Source organism: Neolamprologus brichardi, chromosome 9, assembly GCF_056152115.1.
Source record: "Neolamprologus brichardi isolate AB-2024 chromosome 9, ASM5615211v1, whole genome shotgun sequence".
Classification (NCBI taxonomy): domain Eukaryota; kingdom Metazoa; phylum Chordata; class Actinopteri; order Cichliformes; family Cichlidae; genus Neolamprologus; species Neolamprologus brichardi.
In genome coordinates, this window is record NC_142112.1 from 39821282 (window position 1) to 39847291 (window position 26010).

Genomic DNA, 26010 nt, shown 5'->3' on the forward strand with positions numbered 1-26010 from the left:
CTTCAGTTCAGTCTTTAAGACGACAGTCTGAGAGCGGTAACACAAACACGCTTTACCTGCACCGCGTCCAGCTCCAGCTGTTTAGCATCCAGCTGTTCCTGAGCCTTAGTGAGTTCAGCCTGAGCCACCAGCAGACGGGCCTCCTGCATGGCCAGGTTAGCCTGCGCACACACACACACACACACACACACACACACACACTATAATGAGCGCCTGTGTCAGGCTGGCTCCTGCTCTCATGGATACTGACAGCTCTGCGTTCACCTTCAGAGGAAGAACCTCCTTGTTGATGCTGAAGAAGTCGACCATGGCCTGAGTCCAGGAGCAGAGCCCCGCCACGTTCCCACAGATCCTCTTGGCCGTCTCCATGTTGTAGTCGTCCATGTGGAGGTAAGGAGCGAGCAGCTCCACCACCTCCTCTGTGATGGAGTCCTGCAGCACCGAGACGTCAAACATCACCTCAGTTCATGCGTTCATGAAATCTGCTCTCAGTGCAGATCTACGAACTTAGAATCGTTTTACTGCAGCGGGATGTCTGTTTGGCTTCTTGCTGCATTTCCTGTCTTTATGTTTTATCACGATGATGTCAAAGTAAACAGAATCTTATGATAATATAAACATGAACATAAAGCAGGACTTTATAATGACAGACAGCAGACGGATGGATCAGCTGATGCTCCGAGGTTCTCCAGGCGGAGCGCCGGCCTCAGAGATCCACAGCTTAGCAGGTATGTGACACACGGAGAGAGACAGCAGGTGATGAGAACATGAGAGGGGAGTTTCCCCCTGACACACAGACACACACAGACACACACACTCACACACACACACACACACAGACACACACACACACACACACACATGAGTGTATGTGTGTGTGTGTGTGTGTGTGTGTCTGTGTGTGTGTGTGTGTGAGTGTGTGTGTCTGTGTGTGTGCGTCTGTGTAGGTGTGTGTGTGTCTGTGTGTGTGTCTGTGTGTGTCTGTGTGGGTCTGTGTGTGTGCGTGTCTGTGTGTGTGTGTGTGTGCGTGTGTCTGTGTGTCTGTGTGTGTGTGCCTCTGTGTGTCTGTGTGTGTGTCTGTGTGTGTGTCTGTGTGTGTGTCTGTGCGTGTCTGTGTGGGTCTGTGTGTGTGCCTCTGTGTGTCTGTGTGTGTCTGTGTGTGTGTCTGTGTGTCTGTGTGTGTGTCTGTGTGTGTGTGCCTCTGTGTGTCTGTGTGTGTCTGTGTGTGTGTCTGTGTGTGTGTGTGTGTCATATACACACACACACACACGCAGACACAGATGTCTGTGTCTGCGTGTGTGTGTGTGTGTGTGTCTGTGTGTGTGTGTCTGCGTGTGTATGTGTGTGTGTCTGTGTGCGTGTGTGTGTGTGTGTCTGTGTGTGTGTGTGTGTATGTGTGTGTTTGTGTATGTCTGTGTGTGTGTGTGTGTGCGTGTGTGTCTGTGTGTGTGTCTGTGTGTGTGTGTCTGCGTGTGTATGTGTGTGTGTCTGTGTGCGTGTGTGTGTGTGTGTCTGTGTGTGTGTGTGTGTGTGTGTGTCTGTGTGCGTGTCTGTGTGTGTGTCTGTGTGTGTGTGTGTGTCTGTGTGTGTGTGTGTGTGTGTGTGTCTGTGTGCGTGTCTGTGTGCGTGTCTGTGTGTGTGTCTGTGTGTGTGTGTGTGTCTGTGTGTGTGTGTGTGTGTGTGTGTCTGTGTGCGTGTCTGTGTGTGTGTCTGTGTGTGTGTGTGTGTCTGTGTGTGTGTCTGTGTGTGTGTGTGTGTGTGTGTGTCTGTGTGTGTCTGTGTGTGTCTGTGTCTATGTGTGTGTGTGTGTGTGTGTGTGTGTCTGTGTGTGTGTGTGTGTGACCTTGCTGAAGTTGAGCAGGGTGCTGAGGAAGGACGAGTTCTGCATCAGCTTCATCGCCTCGGCCCACGACGGTCTGGGACAAGGTCGTTCGGGGTCAGAGGTCACGGCGTCGACCTGAGAAAGATGACAGATTTATAAAGTGTGTCGTGACTCTGAGGGAACGTTTCAGGCTCCGACCGTGACCTTTCTCTGGAACAGCAGCAGCACGGCGTCCATGATCCTCATGATGAGATGAGGAGGCTTCTGCAGCTTCCTCACCGTGGAGATGTCTGCTGGTTTGATGGTCTGCACACAGAGACAAACTCTGAGGCTGAACACGTGACACATGATGATGACGAGCAAACAGCACACAGCGACAACATGTGAGTCTGAGCTTCACTCCGATCACAGGAGGACAGCGTGTCGCAGAAACATGCAGGCAGGTCGTTTAACGCTTGTTGTTTGTCTGCAGCAGCTTTGATGATCTCTGAGGTTCACATGCTTTTACTTTACAGTTCAGATTTGAGCAGCTTCGTTTCAGAGCGGTCCACTGGGCCCTCCACCGTGGGACTACCACCCAGTACACACTGCACCATTGAAGCTGACACTGGTGACCAGTCTCACTGACACCATCACACACTCTATCATTAAGCATCGTTCAACATGTGGACGGAGGCGGCCTGCTCCATCACCTGAGGGATGCAGGTGCTGCTCTGGTTTGGAGGTGGCTGCTGAGAAGCAGCAGAACATGGACGGACAGTTTCAGCTGTTTTTTATTCTTTGTATTATTATTGTAACACAGATGTAACTGTGAGCAGGTGTCACAGGACCAGCTCTAGTTACTGTCATGCAGACACTCTGAGTGTGCACATGAGTGAACACGGACTCAAACCCGTGAGCACACACGGACGTTTCAGCCAAGATTGTTTCTCTGTGATCGTCTTCTTCTTTTATTTCAGTTTTTACTTTAGTTTGAGTCAAATTGAAGCCAGTGAAGCTTTGACTCTTCTGTTGTCGCCCACCTGAAGCTCGTGTAAAGTCATGTAAAGACTCAGTGGACGAGTCCACGTGGTCACAGCAAACAGACGGACACACGGCCGCTCGCCATCTGCTGATGACGCTTACGTCGCTCTGACCTGAGCGCTCTATGGAGGACATGTAAATACAATGGAGGACTGAGTGTAACCTGTAGGGCAGCCTCAGCAGCCTGCAGAGCCGGTTTCGCAGCCTCCAGTTTGGACTCTGCTGCCATTTTATCGGCTTCGATCTCGTCCACGATGAGCTGAGCTTTATCCTTCACCTTCTGCACCTGCTGCTTCACCTGTAACCACAGAGCGGGGCATTAAACGTGCGTTTGTGTGATCCACAGCTAGCTGACTCCGCCCACTTGTAAAGCTCCCGGTTTACATGTGATTAAAAGAAAAATGCCAATGAAGACTGTGCAGCTCAAACTGAGGACGTCAGAGGTTTACCCCAGAGTCAGACATCTGTGACCATCACTCAACGTCTCACATGTTCATCGTTCGCTCTGCACTTCTGTTCAGTAACATGATGACAAACAGCGTCTGAGGCTCCTTCACGTTAGCTTTGTGTTTCATAACAGACTAATAAACCTTTCAGACTCGTCGCTGTTGACCTGCGGTCTCGCTCGCTAACAGGAAACATGTTTTTTCACCTTTTCCGCAGCCTGAGCTTTGGCCGTGACCTCCTGCAGGACCTGGTCTGCCCTCTGGGAGGCGACGGCGAGCTCCTTCTCCTTCACCAGCAGCTCCTCAGAGAGCTGAGACACCGACTGCTCCGCCTCCATCAGTTTACACAGACCTGCAGGAAGCATCACAAGCATGCGCAGCATCAGCTCGCCTCTCCACCTGAGACAGGAAGTACAGGACGGTTTAGCCCCTCCCATCAAACCATGCTCACCTGTCTGCATGCGCTCGGCCAGCGTGCCGACGTGAGCGATCTTCTCCGTGTAGACCAGCTTGTAGCTGTCGATGAAGGACAGGTAGGACTTTGGCGTCACAAACGTCTGGCGGCGGAAACGCTCGAAGTACTCGCCACACTTCTCTGCCACCAGGTCCTGTGAACATCTCGGTCATGTGATCAGTCCGCTCAACACGCTGGTAATTATAAGCTACCAGATTATTGTGGGAGGGCTACCTGGAAGGTTCCCATGGTAACCACAACGCTTTGCTTGACGTCCTCTGAGCAGCGGAGGTCCTGGTACTGAGACAGGAAGTGATGCGATACAGCGATGAGGGCGTCCTGAGGCCAACGCTGGAACCAGTCGACTGTGCAGCCGGAAATCAGACCTGGGAACTGTTCAGGGCAGAGGTCAAAGGTCACTGATGAGAAACAGTAATCCTTAGGAGGACGGAGCCTTTGGCTCCACCAGCTTGCATCATCATCAGGGTCATGTGACCAGTGAACCTGAGTCCTCGCCGCACCTTTAAGGCACGAGAGCGGAACTTCTCCCCGACAGGCGAGAAACAGAGGACCACGTGGAGGTTGCTCCGCACGCGGGACAGGAAAAAGTCGTAGAGGTTCTCGGGCGTCGGCGGGCGGCGAGGATGCTGGCGCTTCATCACGGGAATCAGGTCCTGAGTGATGTCATCCAGCTCGTCTCGAGCAAACAGGTTGGAAACTTCACCGCTCGCCAGGACGTTGTTCATGTATTCTGCAGGAGAGGAGACGGGAGTCAGAAAACAAGATGGGCCCTGACCCCATGACCTCCTGACCTCTGACCTTTGCTTCCATCAGCTTCCATCAGCAGGACAAACAAACAGTGTAAAAAATCTGTTTTCCTCCTTTTACATTCAGACTTCCTGATATTTCACATGATTCACATGAACAGATAAAGTTTGAGCTGATGTTTGTTCTGCTGTGGTGCAAACTAAAGACGTGAGCGAGTTTCATCATCTGTGAATCATCAAAGCTGTCAGCTGATCGTTGGCACCCAGGAAGGCTTCTTCTTTGATGTCATTGTCGCTGAACAGGAAGGTGACGCCTTTCCCGCGCTGACCGGCGATCCGATACAGAGACTTCAGATCCTCCAGCAGGTTACTGCTGCTGTACGACCTGCAGCACACACACACACACACACACACACACACACACACACACACACACACACACACACACACACACACACGCACACACACACACACACACACACACACACACACACACACACACACACACACACACACACACACACACACACACACACACTCTTATACTGTAAGTAATACAGAGAAGCCCCAACACTCAGACGATCCCCTATGAAGGAAAAACTTCCTTTCAGCAGGAAGAAAATTCCTTTTTATTATGTTAAATATTTGTTGGGGGCAGAATGTTCGAAAAGTAAATGAACGTCTTCCTCCGTCACCCCCAACAGGTGGTGGCAGATGGCCCCGCCCCTCCCTGAGCCTGGTTCTGCTTCTTTTCTTCCTGTTAAAAGGGAGTTTTTCCTTCCCACTGTCACCAAGTGCTTGTTCACAGGGTGTCGTCTGATTGGTGGTGTTATTGTAGAGTCTTTATCTTACAGTATAAACACAGTGAGGCAGCTGTTGTTTAATTTGCTGCTATATAAATAAAATAGTTTATCACAGAACTTCATTTACAGACTTTCTTCTGCGGGTTTGTGAGGAGTTCTGCCTGAAAGGGAGGAGTGTGAATATCTTGTGGATGAGGGACACTGATGATTGGACGAGTGGTGATTGGACGAGTGGTGATTGGACGAGTGCTGATTGGAAAAGTGCTGATTGGACGAGTGGTGGGTCACTGAGACTGTGTCCCACCACCTGTTTACACTTCTGCCCTGTGAGTTTGTTTTTCACACTGGACTTATTTGTGTTTATTTTCCGTTGGTCACGATGAATCACAGGAAGCACACACCTGCTCAGTGTGATCTGGAAGGTTTGGTATCCTGCGATGAACGACGCGAGCCTCGTCAGGCTCTGCTTCCCCGACCCTCCCACCCCGACCAGCAGGGCGTTTCCTTGTGGCGTCCTCAGGATGCGTGAGATCCTCATCAGGTGGATCATCGCGTCCTGTCGTTGGACCACACACAGAGGGTCACCATCAGCTGATATGAACTAAGGTCATGTGTGAAGGCGAAGAGTGTGACAGGAGTCATCATCACCTTGAAGAAGACCAGATCCATGGCTCCGCCTCTCACCGCTTCGTTGTACTGCTGCTGAAAAGCTGACAGCCGCTCTGCCAGAAGGTCCAGCGATGGGATTGGCTCGTACACCTGTCAATCATATCAGTGTCCACACAACCATCAGAAAACTATCCAACACTGAGGAACCTGAAGACTTTAGCTTTGTCCCAAAACGTCGGCCGCATCCTTCGGAGGACCCGGCCTTCGCGGTCTACGTGGGCCGGGTCCCTCGAAGACCGAGAAGGCCGGAAGTGCGAGGCTGTGAAATGTGACAGTCTAGCCTTCTGATTTGCGTCACCGCTGTCTCGGTGGAGTTTAATAAACTCGTCCGTCTGCTCGTTGCTATCTAAAATATAACAGGACACTGGAGTAAACTCTCGACCGTCTCACACTTCTGTTTAATCAGTTTTCTGTTTGACGTTTATTCAGCTGTGTGAAAATCCCGGAGGAACCCACTCGATGGATTAATAAAGTTTTATTCAATCTAATAACTTTGATCTCAGCCAAACCGATTTACTCCGGAACAAATAAAACACCGAAAAAAGCCAAACAATTACATTTTTAAGTTATCCGAGTGACTTATATCATGTTTAACCAGAGTAGCGAACGAGCGGGGGTCTGAAAACGATGAAGCCGGGAGTCCGCTGCTCTCGCCGGCTCGAGTGACCTTTGAACCCCCCGGCTTGCTATCGAGCGGGTGGGTAACAGACGTCTCCGAAAACGTCGGCACACTTTTGCAAATATGCGATGTCTTAATAAACCAAGCAGATATTTGTAATTTATGTTTACACAGCTACTTTCTCGCCTGAAAATATGTTAAAAGTTTATTTTGTGACCCAGAAAGATTAATAAGAGTAATATTAAAACTTAGCGGCCACCATTGTTGGAAACTGGAGTTTGGCTGGGCCGCGCTATGAATTCTGGGATATGGTGTGCCACGAAGGACACACCCGACCCATCCTTCAGTGAAGGACGCATTTCTCAGCTGCATTTGAAGGAGTCGACGAATTGGGACAGCCTTCGCCGCCTGGCTGTGATGTAATCGGCCTTCGAGCGCGGCCTCTGGAGGATGCAGCCGTCGTTTTGGGACACAGCTTTAGTCTCGTTTCATTTTTGCTGGACTTTATTTAACTCACGACTAAATAAAAAAATTCACTTTAATAAAAATATTAAAATAAATCAGATTCTGAGACCTTCGGAGCCTCCAACTCAGCGTCTTCAGGTTCATCTCCCGTCGCCTCCGGGGCTTCACGCAGGAAGTCCACAAAGCAGCTGTTCCACTGAGCATGCTCAGTCAGAGCTCTCCCATGATCCTCCACTGTGACCTGAGGGAGATGAGCGTTAGATACAGTACAGAAGATTTACTCACTGCTGTTTATGCCGCACTTTAAATAAAAAGTTGTTGTCTCATGAGATAAGTTCCTGTATCATCTTTAATCTGTCGGCTCTGATTCCAGAGACGTTTACTGGATAACAATGTTTCTATTTCGCACTGAAAATTCAGTTTTACACAGAAAGACATTTAGACGTGATCAAACCAAGAAGACAGAAGCAGGAAGTAAAACACATGACTGAACACAGAGTCAGGTGGAAACAATCAGGGCGGGAAAAACACAACGACAGGAAGTAAAAGCAGACACACAAAAAGAGACAAACACAGAACACAAAGGGTGACAAAGACGCACAGGCAGGAAACACAGACGCAACACGAGCAGAAGTGGACCAAAGATGTAACGATGACGTTCATATAGCTGCTGATTTTATTCCTGAACAAAAGCCTGATATCAGAGAAATAAAGATTATTCTGAACTGTGACTCATGCAAAGCTCCTCTGGTAGCAAATCATCTGTAAAAGAACGAAATATTTGAGAGTTTGATCATTTATTGTCACGTCCAGGGTTAATGAAGCTGCCAGTTTGGAATCTTTTATTTGACGAGCAAATTTCCTAAAAATGGATCAACTATATCTCCCAGAAATCCCTTCTCTTAGTTTTCAGTATTATTAACATTTATTGAGTTATTTAGTGTAAAAAGGAAACTCAGTCTTTTCCAAAACAAGCAGCACATCATGTTCTTTATGTTCTGTAAGCTGTGACTGAGGGTCACAGTGCTGATGTCAGAGCGCACACACCGCCTCCACGATGCTGCCGAATGCTCGTCTGTCGCCGCTGTCGACGAATCGATCGGCGATCGCTCTGCAGCACTCGTGATGGAAGAGAGCGGAGAGGAGCTCAGAGCTCTGACACACCTCTGACTTCACCGTGAGGATCCCCTGAAACACACAGCGACTCGTTCACATCGCCGGGTCAGAGAGTTGCTTCAGGATAAATGTACGAGTGAGAAAGTCTCAGGAAAAAGGACAAAACGTTTATTCAGGATTAAAAGAAGAAGAAATAAAACTACGTGTGATTTTTTTTCTACCTGCCAGATTCTGCTGAGGTCACGCAGGTTGAAGATGTAGTGAAACTTTGCAGGAGACGGTAACATCTGAGGAGAGAGAAGATCACATCTGAGAAACATCCACAGACTGAATGCAAACAAAATCAAGTCAAGCAAAGTTACAATTACAGCAAAACTCATCAAAATGTCAAATTTGTTCGGGTGCCTGGAGCCAGAGTTTTCAGTTTGACATTATTATTGAACTTTGATATTATTGATCATTTCTGGTCTTTTGGTTTCTTTGTTAGAGTTCTCTGTCTATGGTTTCTGTGTCCATAGCTGCTCTGTCTCCCCTCGTCGAGGCTGCGTCTGTGTTGTTTCCTGTCACGGCTGATCTGCCTGAGAAGTTCTGCTTTGTGTTCTTTTTCTCTCCCTCTGTCGCCTGGGCGTAGCTCATTGTGGGCTCCGCCTTTGGCCTACATACCTGGGAGATGATCAACACCTGCGTCTCATTAACTGGCCTCTACTAAAGGGAAGCAGCCAGACTGCTCTTCGCTGGATCGTTGCTTGACCTGTGTCAGTGAAATCCCGGCTTGGACACTACAGTCTAGTTCCCGCTCTCAGCTTCTTGTGTTAACGCTTTTGTTTCCAGTGTACAGACCCCCTGGACCTGCTCTTGTTCCCTACGGAGTTTCTGGTGCTGAAAAAAGCTCAGAGGGGATCTTTCAGTGATCATCAGCTGCTTTAAATATTATTTTTTAATGACTGTTTATAAAGAATTAAATACATTTTAGCCTTCTTTTATTCTGAAGGTCTGATTTGATCTTATTTAAAAAACAAACCTTCGCCTTCACGGCCTGCCACACCCGCCTGGTGGTGGGGACGAGGGCTGCGGCGAGCTGGCACACCGGGCCGGGGAAGCCTCTCTCTGGGCAGAAGTAGCCCTGAGCCACAGTGCCAAAGATCTTATCGATGGAGGAGTTGGAGGGCAGCGTGCAGTTAAAGATGGAGAACTGGCGCTTCAGACGCTGAGGGATGTCGTTCCGACCGCCGCCGGGGTGAATCATGGCTGCCACCAGCTGGTAAACATCATTACACACATCAGTCAGTCACAGAGCAGATGATCTAACATCATCATCATCATGATCTCTCTGTTTGTGATTTAAAACTTTTGAAGGAATCCCTCAAACCAACAGGTTTGTGTTCACTTCATATCTTTCCCTCCACTTCATTAGGTACAGCTGTAATACTCCAGTATATCTGTAGCCTCCTCCTGCCTTTGCTCACAGTAACCTTCATCAGTCTGTCATCATGGAAACATCCAGAATGTGCCACAGCGCTCCAACCACAGCCAAACTTCACCTGAACATCCACCACAGTGATGAACTCTCCTGGACGATCCAGGCTGTAGAAACCTCCCTGCTCCATCAGCTGACGCACAATCTCATTGGTTATCTGAGTGAGATGTGGGGGCGGGTCAGAGATACAATAATCTGATTGGTTACATGCATATTAAAGAGAACAGGGTGGGGGGAAAACTGAGCTGATTGGTTATTTGTGATGTGGAGGTTATTCTGTGAGAAACAAAGAGGTAAGCTAGCAAAAGTTTGACCAATCACAGAGAGCCTGAAGCCCACCTGGTCACCCCATTCGTTGATTACGGGCATGTTGATGTCGTCTATGAAGACGGTCATCCTGCGTCCGGCCGGCGGCCCGTAGGTGGTGCCCATGCGTTTGTCGATGTAGCTCTCGAGCGTCCTCTGGAACATGCCGGGCAGCGTGGCCGAAGAGAAGTTCACCGTCTTACTGAGGTGGAGCTCTGGGTCGAGCTTTCCAGTGTAGCCCTACAGGGGGAGCCAGAGAGCAAGCTGCATGCTGTAGCCTGTGCTAGCCTGTGCTGGTGAACGACTGAGCGCACTCTTACTTTAATCATGACGGTCTTGGCTGTTCCTTGCTCTCCGATCAGCAGCACGGCCTTCCTCTGCTTCATGATGGTCTGCATCAGGAAGTCCGTCCTCACGTTGTCTACGTTGGGAACCAGGATGGACGAGTAGTCAGGGACGTGGTCTTTGGGGTAGACATACTCTGGGACCTGATCAGAACCATAAACACAGGACATGCATGCAGCATGCTGACTTCATTCTCTGTGGTTAACACTCAAGAGAAACATAGAGTCCTCTCACCTTGTTGGACCAGTGTTCCCAGTGTCCCTGCTCGCTGACGGTGAACTCAAAGATGGTTTGGTTGTCCTGAGTGGGTGGCAGGTCCAGAGATGAGCTGTGGGCCTTTGAGACAAAAACAAAAACATCTTTCAACTCAAATGGAATATTTACATCCATTTCCAACCAGATATATCCTTTAAAAACCTTTTTTTAAAGTCCCATGTGACTCGTTTGCTCCAGCCGTGGAGGCCGTGGTGTTCAGGATTGTGATAACAGAGCTGGACTGACTCATTTCCAGATGAGGGACCCTTTGTTAGACGTCTTTTACCTTTTTGCTTGGAACCAGTCAAAGTTTGATTGATTTGGTGTCTAAACTTAATAAAGTGGGTGCTGATCATCAGTCTGTGAACTGGGGATCATTTTCTTTCTAATGTGACAGGCTCTTCAAATGGCACTGGTGTCACTGGGTCCAAGGTTGTACACAAAGTACTGCAAACTTTTTTTCTTTTAGCATAAAATGGTGAAAGTGTTCTAGATTAGGAGCAGACGTCAGTGTGTTGGAAAAGTGGTACGAGAATCTGACCAGGACCGTGGGTAGGTCACAGCCTTAATCCTAGCCCTCTTCTTAAGGGTGGGGGCGGGTAAAGGTGAGTAATCCCGCCTCTGTAGACTGTAAATATTCACTCTACGGGTTCATTTGATTTGAAAACGAGGTTTGGTATGGAGTCAAAGAAAACTTTCACACACCTTCAGGAAGGCCTCCATCTTGGCTCTGTCATCCAGCTCCAGCAGTGCACCCAGAGACCACATGACCGCAAAGACAAACATGCGTCCCACATGATCATGGCCACCCTGTTTGTCCTGCGCTGCTGGGAGCAAACCCTGAAAACAAAAATATGGAAAATAACCAAACAAAAGGGCAACAAGAACTTTGAAGACTCAGATTCTAGTTTTTCTGGTGTTTTACTGCTGTGTCCTACCTGCAGCAGGTCAATAGTCTGTTTGATGTACATACACTCCAGCACCTGCATCTTAGGGGACACAGCAGTGAAGACAAAGTCCAACAAGTCCTGAAACAGAAGAATACAAAACTACCCTTTAGCTTTCCTGCTGTCTGATGATTTCTTTACCTTTAAGGTTGATGCATTTCTAATCTCTGCTTACAACGTCATCGGTAACTGATGTTTGGCTACATGGGTGCTGGAAACAAGCGATAAACACCAAACTGAACAGACTTTAATGGTCAAGTGCTAAAAACTGCAGTTCCTCTAACATCCACCAGAGGTGGATGGGGTAACATGTCCAACGTTACAGCAGAAATAAACGTGTTCACAGCGGGTAAGAAAACATGTTTGGTGTCTATAGCAGTGTTCATGTCTCACTACGTTCACTATGATTAATTATGGAGTTCATCAGGGTGCTGTGCTGGGACCAGTTTGAGTCACAGTGCACTTGCTTCTCCTCGTTTCTCCTTCTTTTGTGTAATATTGGAGAGTCTGTGGCCGACAACACAAAGTGCTTGGAGGTGATAGTTGTTGTGAATTGGTGCTACATAAATAAAACTAAAGAGAATTGAATTAAGAAGCTTTGATCCTTGTTTGCTGGGTTCAGATGAGGTTATTTTATGGTTCACTGCTCTGCTGCTCCTTTGTTGTGTATGTTTGACCAGGTGGTAACATCTTATCAATATTAAAATGATAAATAAGTCTAATTGTGTCCCGGCGGCTCTCACCTGGTAGCAGCAGTCGAAGCAGTGTTTCAGAGCGCTGGCCTGCTGCTCTGCTAGTTTCTGTAACCAGGCCTGCAGGACGGGCCTCCAGCTGAGCACTGACGAGCTCATGAACACCATCCCGTTCCTGGACACGGTGGCTGGGGAGGCGTTGTCGATGTTGTGGGGCTCAAAGACAATCTGAGGGAAGAATATAAAATATATGGCCTGACTTGACCTCGATGCATCTCCGCTTTCTGATCATGATGTTTGTGGATTATGTCAAACTGCACCACAGTGACTGTCTGGCTGAAGTGAGGTGAGCTTTGTTTGTTTTGCTTTGACCTTGCAGCAGGGAGCCATGGGGATTCGATCGCCATTCGCCAGCGTCAGAGTTTTGTTGTCGTCTAAAACGGAGTTCAGGTTCTCGATCCAGATGGCATCCACCGGACCATCCAGCACAATCCAGATGTATTCCCCCTGACACGCACACACACACACACGTACATATACATCTGCACTGGAGCATCATGAATGTAGGGAACATGTTGAGCTTCCATCAACCTTTTTGCCTTTCAGAGTTTTCCTCCACAGTGTGGAGAAAATGCCGTCCGTCCAGTCGTTGGTGGTCACGTCCAGCGTGCCGAACATCTGCGAGGCTGTGATGGCTTTGGGGTTCATCCTCATCTCTCGGTGGGGCGAGCCGCACTCAGACATGGCCTTCATCAGCGTGTGGACGCACGCCGTCTTCCCAGCACCGCTCGGACCCAGCGTCATCATACCTGCACGAGCACAGGACAGCTCGACTCCCATCTGTGCTGAAGACTCTTTAGCATTGCCATCAGTGTGTCTGTGACCTCAGCATTATTGAACACTGGCTGTATATAAAATAAAGATTTGTGCACCAGAAGCTTTTTAAACTTTATATACCAAATTATATTATATGACATTTATGTTTTTAATAATCTGTTGGTTTCTAAGTGTGTAATATCCTGTTACTATATCCACAGTAAGTGTGGGTTATGTTGTTGTGACAGCAGCCAAAGACAGATTGTGTTGGTGTTGTGTTTAACAGCGTTAATGAAGCCATAATGTTGTGAAACTCTGTGTACATGTAGAAGAATAACCTGCACTGAAAACTGTTTAAACCTCATGTTGAGGAGAAAGTTAGCAAACCTTTGCAGCACTTTGTAATCACATGAGACTGATGAGCCTAAACGTGCAGTTTATGTGTTTAATGACCATAGAAACTCATGTTGAGCCTGCTTTCCACTAATTTACACTGGAACTGTAAATGAAGCTGAGTGGCGAGACGAGAAAGACTAATTAATGTGTCACTGCGTCCAGATAATTGTGTCTGTCTGTCGGGATCGTCACCATGTCGGACTCTCTGCGTCTCATAGAGCTGGACCAGTTTGAGGATCCAGGGCGGGTGAGGGATCAGACCGGCCTGCTGAGCCTGATTAAAGATGGCCGACTCCAAGTCTGGATAACCGGCTTTATCCAGAACTGCAGAGGGGGATGAAAGAAAAGCACACAGTATGAGAGCCGTCGTGTACTCATGGAGCCTCTGCTAGTGTGTTTCAGTGTGATGTGAAAGAAACGTACCAATGCCAGGAAACAGGTCATTGATCAGACTCATAAACAGAGGCTCGTCCTCGTCCACCTGCAGAAAGTCACACAAGCAATCAGGATGGCTGACTGTGGCAATGACAAGGGCTCCCCCTAGTGGGCAACTCTAACAGTCTGATAATAATGAAATGAAAACTTTAAACATAAAGTCTAATTTCTGCATTTATTACTAACACACACCAGTTTGGAGAGGTTCATGTCCCTCAGGACCCTCATCACCACGGTCTTCTCTGGTTCTGACGGGTTCGATCGCTTCACAGCTCCCAACGTCCTCAAAACCGACAAAATGTTCCTCAGACCGAAATCATAATGGACCTGGTAAGAAAGACCAGAGAAGCCATAAATAATAATATAACTAAATGCATGAATAACACTTTACAAAGAAAGGCAACGGAGAAATGAGAAAATCCATCATCTAACACCAAGAAGGACAGGATGTGTGGTGGTTACAGCTGCAGGATCACCCACCTGTTTGGACAGCTGCTCCTCACACAGTTTGTAGAGGGTGTAGAACTTCCTGCTTAGGACCTGGTTGTCACGGAAACCAGCACTGGCCAATTTAACCCTCATGATGATGGCTCGGTCCGGGACCATCATGGCTACTGTGCGGAACTGAATCTTCAGGTTTTCAGGCAGCTCCTGACGGCCGGCGTAACCGGGATTCTGGAAAACAGAGAAGTTACTAGAAGTTTCTGAGCGGAGGAACATCAGCACGCTCAGTGCTGGAACTGTGGCTCACTGTAGTTACTGAGCTGCCTTCATGTATCCACAACTGCTCACCTAAAGATCACTGAATAGTGAACAGTGCATTGATTCATATGCAGAGTGACTCTGATGATCTATCGTTGACTTATACTAACACCAGAGTGTTCATAAGATCAGAGGTACCATGGTGAGGAAGATGCCGAACTCGGGATCCATGTCGACCACATCTCCGTCGGTGAAGACGAACTGCTTCTTCTTGTTCTTCTTACACTGCAGCACGATGTAGATCTGCTGGGCGGCGACAGAAAGCACCGGCAGCTCGATGCGGTTAAACTCATCGAAGCAGCCCCAGGCTCCAGACTGAGCCAGACCTGCAGACACAGCACTGCACTTTCAGATCAGCATTTTGATAGAACGATCACGTTTACTACATGTTAAGAAGATGCTGTGACTTATGTATCATACAGAGTTATGTATCATAGAAGAGTGGCCGACTGGCCTCCACTGACTTCCACACTTTTGTCTCTGACTCAGGAGAAACATGTCTTCATGAGGATCTGCAGCTCTGGCATGGCTCTGTATTCAAGAACAGCTAATGAACATTTGTTCCAGGTTTCCACAAACAACAGCTGTGGGTCCATGTTAGGTAGTGAACCTCTGCAGAGCCCTGTCCTGTCAGAGCAGGCCGGGCCTCGTGGTTGACTAACCTCTCTTCTACTCAGTGGGTTGATAAGACAACAGCAGGACAATATTTCCAGTGTCCACCATCCACACACTCACACACCTTTGTAGATGCGTCCCAGTCCTCTGTAGTCCATCTGGTCCGAACAGTTAAAGACCACCACATACTTCCCCAGACAGCGACCCATGTCTTTAGTGGTCTCTGTTTTACCTGCAAACAAACACACACACACACACAACCACAGCAGCATGCAAGAGTTCAGCTTCATTTCACACACGCACACACACACACACACACACACACACACACACACACACACACGCACACAGACACACACACACACACACACACACAATCACAGCAGCATGCAAGAGTTCAGCTTCATTTCACACACACACACACACACACACACACACACACACACACACACACACATTACCGGTTCCTGCTGGTCCGGCCGGAGCTCCGCCCATACTCATCCCCAGAGCCTGGGACAGAGTGATGTAACACCTGGACAGATGTTCAGTGTTTGTGAATCAGTCAGTCCACAGGCGTCAGTCAGTGAGGCTGGAGTGTGTGTACCTGTCTGTCAGCGGGGTGATGACCAGCCTGTCTGTGCAGCCCAGGTATTCATTACAGTAGCTGAACTCCACATCTGTGATCTGGATGACACATCTGTCCGTCTCCTCCAGGAAGTAAAACCTCGACTGTTTCTGCCATTCGAAGTCTGAAGCCGACCGCACGTTCATCCTCACCTGACAAACACAAAGTCACATGACCCACTCTGACAGACTATCAAACAGTATTTAGATGTTTGTTCATATGTTTGCTCTTTTGTTCACCAGATCATCGAAAATGTCTCTCTGGTGGACGTGGATGGTGATCAGCGTCTCATATTTGGTCCTCTCGTTCCTGCTCAGCTCTCGAGTCGTCATGTCGATGAGCTCATTGAGGAGGTTCAGGAACTTCTGATTGGTCGTTTGCATGATCTGACAACCAATAAGGGGGGGGGGGGGGGGGGGTCAGGAGAGAAGAATAACATGATAACACCCTGTAAATAATCACCATAGCCTTAATTCTATCTTATTTTATTTAGAGAGCTCCAAATCACAACAAAAGTTGCCTCAAGACTCTTGTGTCCCACACGGGCTTGAGTTTAGCCTTTTGACCCAAACCACAGTTTCTCTTTTCTTTTTGTACCAACCAACTTGGAGGGTTGGTTTGGTTACCCAGCTACGGGGTTTGGTTATGTTAACTGGATTCTGACTGAAACACAAAAAAACAAAACGCACTTACCTGAAAAGTGGAAGAGAGAAGACGATGAACACAAAGAAACGGCATCGACTTGTTACTAAAAGAGCCGATCTCTTAATTCTGCATAAATTCAAACCGTAATTACTGACTGTTTCTTTCTGCTGTAAAGTTGAGTTTTAACTGAGAGTCTGTAGGAAGCATATTCAGAGCAATTATCTGACCGATAATGTGGCTGCTGTGATGTTAATTGACTGTCCAACAATAGCTTCAGTGAGGGTGATTCTGTGGTTTGTGTTGGACGTTACTGTAGATTACGACGTAGCAGACACAGTCAAAGTGATGCAGCATTACTGGATAACTTTAGATCTCCACCCTCTTACATAAATATGGTCACGTTTGGCTCAAATTGAGGCATAAAAGCACCTTCTTGTCAGACTTGCTGAGTACGAGTGCTTCTTCTGCGTCTCTCGTCCAGATCATCTGGATTCCCAGCAGGCCAATCTGAGCCGGGAACGCCGACTGGAACTCCAGCAGCTTAAAGGCGGAGTCACTGATGGCCAGGTAAGCCTGACGGATGATAGCATGAAGGGTTCCCCTCACCCCAGCTAGCAGCTCTCCTAACCACACCTCCACATTCCCCTGCAAGTGGAAGTGAGATGCTGATTGATAAAAGGATTCAGTTTAAGGGAAAAGTAACGGGGAACTTACTGGGAGGTCTCCATGTGGAGGTGAGATTACCTGTGCCAGCACTGGCTGCCTCAGCTCCACAGTTTCTCCTTCTTGGGACTGGAAACTGATCATCTGGTCGTAGATTTTCTCATTGAAAACAACTCTGTTAACGTTATCGAACAGACTGAGCAGATGAGCCTGACAGACACAGAGCGAGGAAGCAGATTCAATGTCATGATCAGAGGAAAGCAGAAACTCAGCAGCAGGAGCGAAGCTGAAGCATCAGACAGCAAATACAAACCCATCAGGTCTGAAACCTGTGAGCTGCTGTGTCACCTGTAAAGTGTGTCACCTGTAAAGTGTGTCACCTGTAAAGTGTGTCACCTGTATAGTACATATACTACAAAACTGCTCAAAGAAGTCCTGCCATTGATTAATTCTTCGATCTTATATATGATCAACCTATCTCTAATAATCGGCTATGTACCACAGGCCTTCAAGGTGGCTGCAGTTAAACCTTTACTCAAAAAGCCATCTCTAGACCCAGCAGTCTTAGCTAATTATAGGCCAATCTCCAACCTTCCTTTCATATCAAAAATCCTTGAAAGAGTAGTTGTCAAACAGCTAACAGATCATCTGCAGAGGAATGGTTTATTTGAAGAGTTTCAGTCAGGTTTCAGAGTTCATCACAGCACAGAAACAGCTTTAGTGAAGGTTACAAATGATCTTCTTATGGCCTCTGACAGTGGACTCATCTCTGTGCTTGTCCTTCTTGACCTTAGTGCAGCATTTGATACTGTTGACCATAATATCCTATTAGAGCGATTAGAACATGCTGTAGGTATTACAGGTATTGCACTGCAGTGGTTTGTATCATATCTATCTAATAGACTCCAATTTGTGCATGTAAATGGAGAGTCCTCTTCACACACTGAGGTTAATTATGGAGTTCCACAGGGTTCAGTGCTAGGACCAATTCTGTTTACATTATACATGCTTCCCGTAGGCAGCATCATTAGAAGACATAGCATACATTTTCACTGCTATGCAGATGACACCCAGCTCTATCTGTCCATGAAGCCAGATAACACACACCAATTAGTTAAACTGCAGGAATGTCTTAAAGACATAAAGACTTGGATGGCCACTAACTTTCTGCTTCTTAACTCAGATAAAACTGAGGTCATTGTACTCGGCGCTGAAAAGCTTAGAAATATGGTATCTAACCAGATTCTTACTCTGGATGGCATTACCTTGGCCTCCAGTAACACTGTGAGGAACCTTGGAGTGTGACAGATGTACACACTGGAACTCTTTCCCATGTTGCTTGTCTGTGTTTATTGTGCTATGGTGTGTTGATATCTGTGCATTCCTGTATTATCCTTCTGTGTTACACATTTCGATGTTTTTTTCCTCGCTACCTAGCCTGACCTGTCTCCCCAATGTGATGTTTGTGTATTGTATGTACGGTCGGCAAGGTCTGTCATCTCGGTTGTGGGCAAAAGACCTGCAACTGACAAATAAAGGCTATCTCATCTCTCATCTCATCTCATTTTTGACCAGGATATGTCCTTCAACGCACATATTAAACAAATATGTAAGACTGCGTTCTTCCATTTGCACAACATCTCTAAAATTAGAAATATCCTGTCTCAGAGTGACGCTGAAAAACTAGTTCATGCATTTATTACTTCCAGGCTGGACGACTGTAATTCATTATTATCAGGATGTCCAAAAAACTCACTGAAAAGCCTTCAGTTAATCCAAAATGCTGCAGCAAGAGTCCTGACAGGGACTAGAAAGAGAGAGCATATTTCTCCTGTTTTGGCTTCCCTTCATTGGCTTCCTGTTAAATCCAGAATTGAATTCAAAATCCTGCTCCTCACATACAAGGTCTTAAATAATCAGGCCCCATCTTATCTTAATGACCTTGTAGCACCATATCACCCTATTAGAGCACTTCGCTCCCACTCTGCAGGCCTACTTGTTGTTCCTAGAGTATTTAAAAGTAGAATGGGAGGCAGAGCCTTCAGTTTTCAGGCCCCTCTTCTGTGGAACCAGCTTCCAGTTTGGATTCGGGAGACAGACACTATCTCTACTTTTAAGATTAGGCTTAAAACTTTCCTTTTTGCTAAAGCATATAGTTAGGGCTGGACCAGGTGACCCTGAATCCTCCCTTAGTTATGCTGCAATAGATGTAGGCTGCTGGGGGATTCCCATGATGCATTGAGTTTTTCCTTTCCAGTCACCTTTCTCACTCACTATGTGTTAATAGACCTCTCTGTATTGAATCATATCTGTTATTAATCTCTGTCTCTCTTCCACAGCATGTCTTTATCCTGTCTTCCTTCTCTCACCCCAACCAATCACAGCAGATGGCCGCCCCTCCCTGAGCCTGGGTCTGCCGGAGGTTTCTTCCTGTTAAAAGGGAGTTTTTCCTTCCCACTGTCGCGAAAGTGCTTGCTCATAGGGGGTCATATGATTGTTGGGCTTTTCTCTGTATCTATGAAGCGCCTTGAGGCGACTTTTGTTGTGATTTGGCGCTATATAAATAAAATTGAATTGAATTGAATTGAATTATAGTGTGTCACCTGTAAAGTGTGTCACCTGTAAAGTGTGTCACCTGTAAAGTGTGTCACCTGTATAGTGTGTCACCTGTAAAGTGTGTCACCTGTAAAGTGTGTCACCTGTATAGTGTGTGAGTCAGAGGCTTGGCCCAGAATCTCCAGCAGGGCGGGGTCAGACACGAAGAAAAAACGAGGGAACACCAACCGTTTCTTCTCCAGGTAACCGGACAGAGACTTCTGACAGAGCTCCAACTGCTCCAGCAGGTGAGGGAGCAGCTGCAGGAGGAGGACAGATGGAGCTGATGTGAATCAAGCATTCGTATTTTACCCTCATGGCAGAGTGTTGCTCAGAAGCACTCGGGCCGCACCTGGCTGAGCATCTCGTCTCCCACGCAGCACTGCACCACGTTGGGAACCTCGTGCGCTCGCTGCATGATCCTCAGCCACGACTTGTCGATGTTCTGGAAACGTTTGGCCTCCTGCAGGGATTAAAACTCAGACTTCAGACTTCAATATGAAAGAAAAAAGATCAAATTAAAGTCTTAGTGTTTGCTCCTACCTGAGGCAGCTGCTTGGCGATGTCTCCACCCACAAACACTGCTTCAAGGTAGATCCAGAGGTTTTGAACCGACAGCCACTTCTCGATGATCTCTGAGGTGTTGGAGAGTTTCTGAACCCACAGCTGGATGGAGGGCTTGAACGGAGCGTTGTACCTGCGGAGCAAAGAGCCACAGGTGTAACCCTGCATGCACAAACAGCATTCCTACTTTTCTTTCCTGCCTGTTGTCTTTCCTGTTTCCTGTTTTTCTTGCTTTCTGACTCTGAGACGTCTTTGCTTTCCTTCCTTCCTCCTCTCCTCACCTCCTCTGCCCTCGTCTCCTCACCTGTTGCTCAGCAGGGACGTCAGCACCATCAGGCTGTCCTCCATCATGGAGATTTTCTCTGCGGTCTCGGCTCCTTTCAGCAGCAGTTCTCCTCTGCTCCTGAAGGTGGCGAAGCTGAGCGTGTGGCTGCTCCACTCGGCCACCACGTCCTTCAGCTTGGCCTCGATGTCGCGCTCCTTCACCGCGCTGATGCAAACGTCCTGGTTCACACGGATAAAACACGTTCTCACATTAAAGCAGCTTTAATAAACTCTCAGGATTAAAACAGTTTTTCTTTCTTCTTTGCATTTTATACATTTTCTTAAAAAATCAGCTCAGATGAAAGTTTCAGAAATATTTTTCACCTGTAATCGTAATCTGTAGTTTTAGGACTGATTCAGTATTTTAGGGTTTTATGGACTCAGGTAAGAATGGCTTACACCTGCATCCCTGCACCTTTCCCACGTGCTGCATTTCCAGGTTAATTTCTAACTTTGCACATTTCAGATTTCTGTGTGTGCGTGTGTGTGTGTGTGTGTGCGTGTGTGTGTGTGTCTGTGTGTGTGTGTGTGTGTGTGTGTGTGTGTGTGTGTGTGTGTGTGTGTGTGTGTTTGCGTTTGTGTGTGTGTGTTTAGTGGTCAGTTTCCATGTGCAGTGTTTTCAGACCTCGATGTCCTCTCTGTGTTTCAGCAGTGGAGCCTCTATAATGTTTCTCAGGCAGAAACTGTCAGAGTCCACCTGGAAGCTGTGAGCGGTCACATCGCTGAGACGAGTCCAGTGTCTGTGCAGCATCGCCTGAGCCACACAGTTATTACACATTATTATTATGTACTTTCAACATACATGTAAATATTTCACATTTGTTGTGTACCCTGTATCTTATTGTGAAATCTCGGTCTCTGTGTTAGTTGTCTCTGGCCCTGTCACTTCCTGTTTTATTTTGATAGTCTTCTGTCCTTCTGCTTCCTTTTCTCCTGCCCGTCTACACCTGTGCCACCCGTCTGTCCTCCGTCTCTCTAACTAGCCTTATGTGCACATGTAGCCTCACTGCTGCCCGTGGCCGATGTCACGGCGTCTGTTGTCTTTCCACTGTGGTAGCTGCAGGACGTGACACCACACCCCCGCTGAAGGCCACAGCCAAAATCCATCAGTCCACCAATGAAGCTGTTGCACAAACGTTGGTGCAGTTTCTTCATTTCCTGTTTTTCCTTCCTTTAAAAAGTATTTTATTACTCAAACGTTTGTGTAATTCCACGCCACGTTCTAACATTTCTGTGTAGCTGCTCTGCAGTCGGCTGCATCAACATCAAATCATTGTAATGTGAGTGAATTTAGTGCATAAGTAACTTCAATCAAGCTCCCAGCACAGCTGATTTCCTTTCACACATCCATCCTGCCCACAGCTGCTCCTCTTATCAGCGCACCACCCTGAAACTGGACTCCACCCCAGCTCCTCTCACGCCTGTGTGCTGCTGTGTAAATGCCTGCAGATGGACGTTGCTGGTATTTGTGCTTCACAGTGAAATGTTTCTGGCACCTTGTTGGCCATCATGTAGAGCAGAGGACACGTCTCTGTGAAGTCCTCGATGGTTTTCTTCAGATCTCTGAAGGCCTGCCACTCCTTCAGGGCCTTTGGGAGCTTCCTGATCCTGAAACAAAGACTTCAAAACTTCATCTCTGTGTGTGAACGACATATTCAACAATCAATGCCAATAAACAAGATTCATTTGTTTCCTAATCTCAGATTTTTTTGAAGCCTTAATGAGCTGCACCTGTTCTGGAAGTCCTGCAGCTCCGCGCTGATCTTCTCGATGTTGAGGTCGGCCCACAGGATGTCGTAGTAGCCGGCGACGCTGTCGGTGACCGAGCCGTACAGACTGTAGAGTTTGGACAGCAGGGAGAGCTCCCTCCGGATCCTCTGCAGCTCCGGATACTCTGCGGGGAGGAGATGGCCGGTGAGGAAGGAGGCAGACAAACAGGAAGTGGGCGGGCGAGTCGCTCAGTACCGTTCACAGGCAGCCCGAACAGCTCCTCTCCACCTGAGCAGGTGGTGTACTTCCTCCACAGCTGATCGAACTCGGCCTGAAAACTCTGCAGCCGCTCGCTGGCTTCAGCCGGGGCCACGCCCTCCACCCCCGGGCCCCTGCATTTATCATAATCAATGATATTATCAGTATGTCGCCCAGGTTCAGGGCGGGCTGATAGTATGGATATTTGGATGGCCCCGCCCACCTGGAGCAGGTGCCTCTCTGAGGTGTGCGTACCTTTGGTTGTAGTCGGTGCAGAAGCTCTGAGCCTGGCTCTGGAGGCTCTGCACTGCAGACAGCAGGTCTGTCTTCATGCTCGCCTGAATCTGCACCAGCGTGTTCTGGGTCTGCACCACCTGAAGCCACAACACACACACATAACACACACCTGCATCCCTGCACCTGTCACGTGACGCCCCTCCCTCTGACTCACCAGGTCAGTGAGGTTTTTCCAGGCGTACATCAGGCCGTCCACGCGTTCACCGTTCCCGTCACCGTAGAGCAGCTCGTGTCTGTTGAGCAGGGCGAAGGATTCCTCCAGCGGCCCGATGGTGGCGTCGATGCTAAACTCCGCCTCCCGAACCTCCAACAGTGAGCAGGAGAGGAATGAGTGAGGGGAGGGGCTCATGAATGAATTCTACTCTGTGGGTCGTTACATGAAGGACTGAGAGAAAAAACAGCTGAAGAAAGAAAACATGACTGAATGTGAAGAAAGTACGGAGGCCCGAAAGTGCCAAAATTAAAGAAAGACTGAAATTTTAATTTTATGAAATAATTGATGCATAAAATAGATTTTATAGTATTTTAGTGCAATTAAAGAAAAATATATTTATTCAATTGGCGAATTTCATTTTTATATATTTGTTTTGGCAGTGCCAGACATGAGCAGCTGTACGTTTATGAACAAATAAATTAATCAGAATCTAAAAGAAAAACTGGATCATTTTTCGATTATTGGGCTGAAAGAAGAATTGAAAGAAAAAGAGGAAGTGCAGACGTAACGCACAGCCAATCAGATGCTGGCTCACCTCTCTGAGTGCAGCCATGGCTGCTCTGACATCATCCAGGTCTGAGATTGGACGCTGCAGACGCTTCGTGAGCGCGTCCACGAACGACAGGATGTCGTTCATGTCGGCGGACGCTTTGCGGTTCAGAGCGGCGCCGAAAGCTCGTTTCCAGGAGCGACACTCGTGAGTGAGCGAACGCTTCAGCTGGTCGGTGTCCAACAGGATCGAACCCGCTGTGTAAAACGCAGGGAGCTCCGAAATCTGCTCCTCCAGCCTCTGCAGGCACAGCAAGGCATCATGGGTAAATCCACTACACGTATGGTCAAAATCAGCTGCTCTAAAGGACGTGAGGGTCATTTTCTTTCAGCTCTGACACGTTAGCAATAGTGGTTGGTTTTGATAATCGATTTATCGATTAAAATCGATTCTGGCTTGGATAACGTGATTTCGATTCATTAAAATCCTGAATCGATTTTTTCATTTACATTTATTTTGCCCGAAACGCCAGAATCTCAGGTTAAACCTCACAAAATTTCAACAACCACCAAACAGCTAAAACAGTAACTAAGAGCAGGAACACGGATTCTGCACAGAGACGTAAACACAAAGCTCGACCCGCCGACGCATCAGAATCAGTGAGATGTGACTTTCTCACCGACGGCACGGACGCGGTCGGGGCTGAAAGCCGACAGCTCGCTGATTCTTGTGTTTCGGCGGGTCGAGCTTTGTGTTCACGCCCTCAATACTTAACAAATTTAAACTTTTTAAAATGATGCAAAATTGCAAACGCTCAGCTGTGTCTGTAATCAAACCTCTGTAACTCTGCTCTGCTTCACTTCAGCAGCATCAGGTAACGTTCATGTGTTGATTCATGGTTTCTTTCATTTTTGATCGACTGCAGAATATTTTTATAAAATCCCAGATCAGGAAAATCTCCTTCATGTTTTTCTAGGTTTTATTCTCAGTTACTTTGACACAAAGGCCTCTGCTGCGATGTTCACACTTTGATAAAGTCTCGCAAGTGTCAGCTTCCTTTTTATAGATATAAAAATATGGAAATGTACTGATGCATGATCTGACTTATAACATTTCTGACTGTCTGAGGCTAAATTTCCCCGATTCAAATCGAATTGAATCGAATCGATTCTAGAAATCACTGACGATACCCAGCCCTAATTAGCAATGATGGCTCTTTGGAAACTAAACTAACCAGCGCCCCCTGCTGCACTACCACTGAACTGCAACTGCAGGACTGTCCAATGTTTATTGAGGAAACAATGCATTACACGATAAATTACATTTTTCTTGGTAATAGAAACATTTTAAAAAGTGAAAACGATTTTATTTTGAACATTTATGACTTTAATTTCTGAATGTTTTTTCCTCCAGCTGCCCTTTAATGACCCCAGACGGCTGAACCAGTGATACATTTACATTTGTTATTATAAAAGTACTACTGCTGCACTGCAAACACTTTTCTTTTGTTTCCTTGTTTGATTTTTTTTGTTTACTAATAACTCAGGTAAAAACATCATAAGCTGTAAATGCACGGCAATGTTCAGTGGTGTGTCTGTAACAGGAAGTAGACTCACAGAGTAGAAGCAGATCTGAGCGCTGAACTCCGTCAGGGAGGGGTCGGACTGCAGGAAGGCCTGCACCTGCTCCTCTGGGTCCTAAACACAGCCAGCTGTTAGTGCAGCTCAACAACACTAAGACCAACCTGAACAAACACACACACACAAACACACACACACACACACACACACACACACACCTGGTTCCACAGGGTGGAGAAGTGGCCGAGTTCATTCAGGGTTTCAGCAGCCTGAGCTTTCAGGTGTGACACGATGGAGCTGAGCTGCATCACCAACCTGCTCCAAACATCATCATCATCAGAACATGCACTGATGGGCTGACTGTCATGTGATCACGTGATGAACATGTGAAACTGATCAGACAGCACTGAGGACACAGACACTCTAACACTGTCCAGGTTCAAGCCCAGGACCCTCCTACAGTGGTGCAGCAGCACTAACCGCTCAGCCTCTGTGCACCATCTCAATTTGTCACTTTGAGATTTTGTGCAGGGACCGCAGAACTTTTCTCCACAGGACCCACTCTGTGTGTTTCAGTCAAAGGACGTCAGCTGCAGCTGTGATTGTGCATCTCTGCGTGTCCACAGCGTCTCAGCCACACAAACATCCTGTCGTGTCTCTGCTGTTTTACTGACCTGCTGATGTCTTTGTGTTCAGCCAGCTGTCTGTCCAGCGCTCGCAGCACCACTGGCTTCACTGCCACGTCCTCTCCTCCACTACGACTCGCCGCCTGCTCCGCCTGAGAAACAGAAAGAGGGGTGGGATGACGCTGGAGT

At 47.5% G+C, this 26010-nt stretch overlaps 1 protein-coding gene across 1 annotated transcript in view; it reads right to left on the reverse strand.

Moving 5' to 3' along the window:
• Positions 1–26010, reverse strand: part of dnah5l (dynein, axonemal, heavy chain 5 like) — a 50112-nt gene that overhangs the window by 9592 nt on the left and 14510 nt on the right. Inside the window, exons 23-72 of the mRNA XM_087845538.1 lie at positions 25870–25973; positions 25414–25510; positions 25232–25312; positions 23661–23915; positions 23066–23215; positions 22870–22988; positions 22612–22748; positions 22378–22540; positions 22143–22254; positions 21272–21400; positions 20627–20826; positions 20302–20455; positions 20111–20221; positions 19863–20018; positions 17245–17373; positions 16930–17145; positions 16095–16241; positions 15835–16007; positions 15692–15762; positions 15355–15462; positions 14754–14941; positions 14334–14528; positions 14046–14180; positions 13842–13899; positions 13611–13742; positions 12798–13015; positions 12579–12713; positions 12258–12434; positions 11506–11616; positions 11273–11407; positions 10547–10648; positions 10288–10455; positions 10001–10207; positions 9726–9818; positions 9206–9442; positions 8406–8471; positions 8116–8256; positions 7178–7309; positions 5976–6074; positions 5717–5871; positions 4776–4897; positions 4267–4496; positions 3980–4138; positions 3743–3899; positions 3486–3643; positions 3009–3131; positions 2027–2128; positions 1844–1957; positions 265–432; positions 57–161 (exon numbers count right to left, since the gene is read on the reverse strand). Coding sequence (XP_087701664.1) covers positions 57–161; positions 265–432; positions 1844–1957; positions 2027–2128; positions 3009–3131; positions 3486–3643; positions 3743–3899; positions 3980–4138; positions 4267–4496; positions 4776–4897; positions 5717–5871; positions 5976–6074; positions 7178–7309; positions 8116–8256; positions 8406–8471; positions 9206–9442; positions 9726–9818; positions 10001–10207; positions 10288–10455; positions 10547–10648; positions 11273–11407; positions 11506–11616; positions 12258–12434; positions 12579–12713; positions 12798–13015; positions 13611–13742; positions 13842–13899; positions 14046–14180; positions 14334–14528; positions 14754–14941; positions 15355–15462; positions 15692–15762; positions 15835–16007; positions 16095–16241; positions 16930–17145; positions 17245–17373; positions 19863–20018; positions 20111–20221; positions 20302–20455; positions 20627–20826; positions 21272–21400; positions 22143–22254; positions 22378–22540; positions 22612–22748; positions 22870–22988; positions 23066–23215; positions 23661–23915; positions 25232–25312; positions 25414–25510; positions 25870–25973 — 7134 coding nt within the window. The remainder of the gene's footprint in view (positions 1–56; positions 162–264; positions 433–1843; positions 1958–2026; positions 2129–3008; positions 3132–3485; positions 3644–3742; positions 3900–3979; positions 4139–4266; positions 4497–4775; positions 4898–5716; positions 5872–5975; positions 6075–7177; positions 7310–8115; positions 8257–8405; positions 8472–9205; positions 9443–9725; positions 9819–10000; positions 10208–10287; positions 10456–10546; positions 10649–11272; positions 11408–11505; positions 11617–12257; positions 12435–12578; positions 12714–12797; positions 13016–13610; positions 13743–13841; positions 13900–14045; positions 14181–14333; positions 14529–14753; positions 14942–15354; positions 15463–15691; positions 15763–15834; positions 16008–16094; positions 16242–16929; positions 17146–17244; positions 17374–19862; positions 20019–20110; positions 20222–20301; positions 20456–20626; positions 20827–21271; positions 21401–22142; positions 22255–22377; positions 22541–22611; positions 22749–22869; positions 22989–23065; positions 23216–23660; positions 23916–25231; positions 25313–25413; positions 25511–25869; positions 25974–26010) is intronic.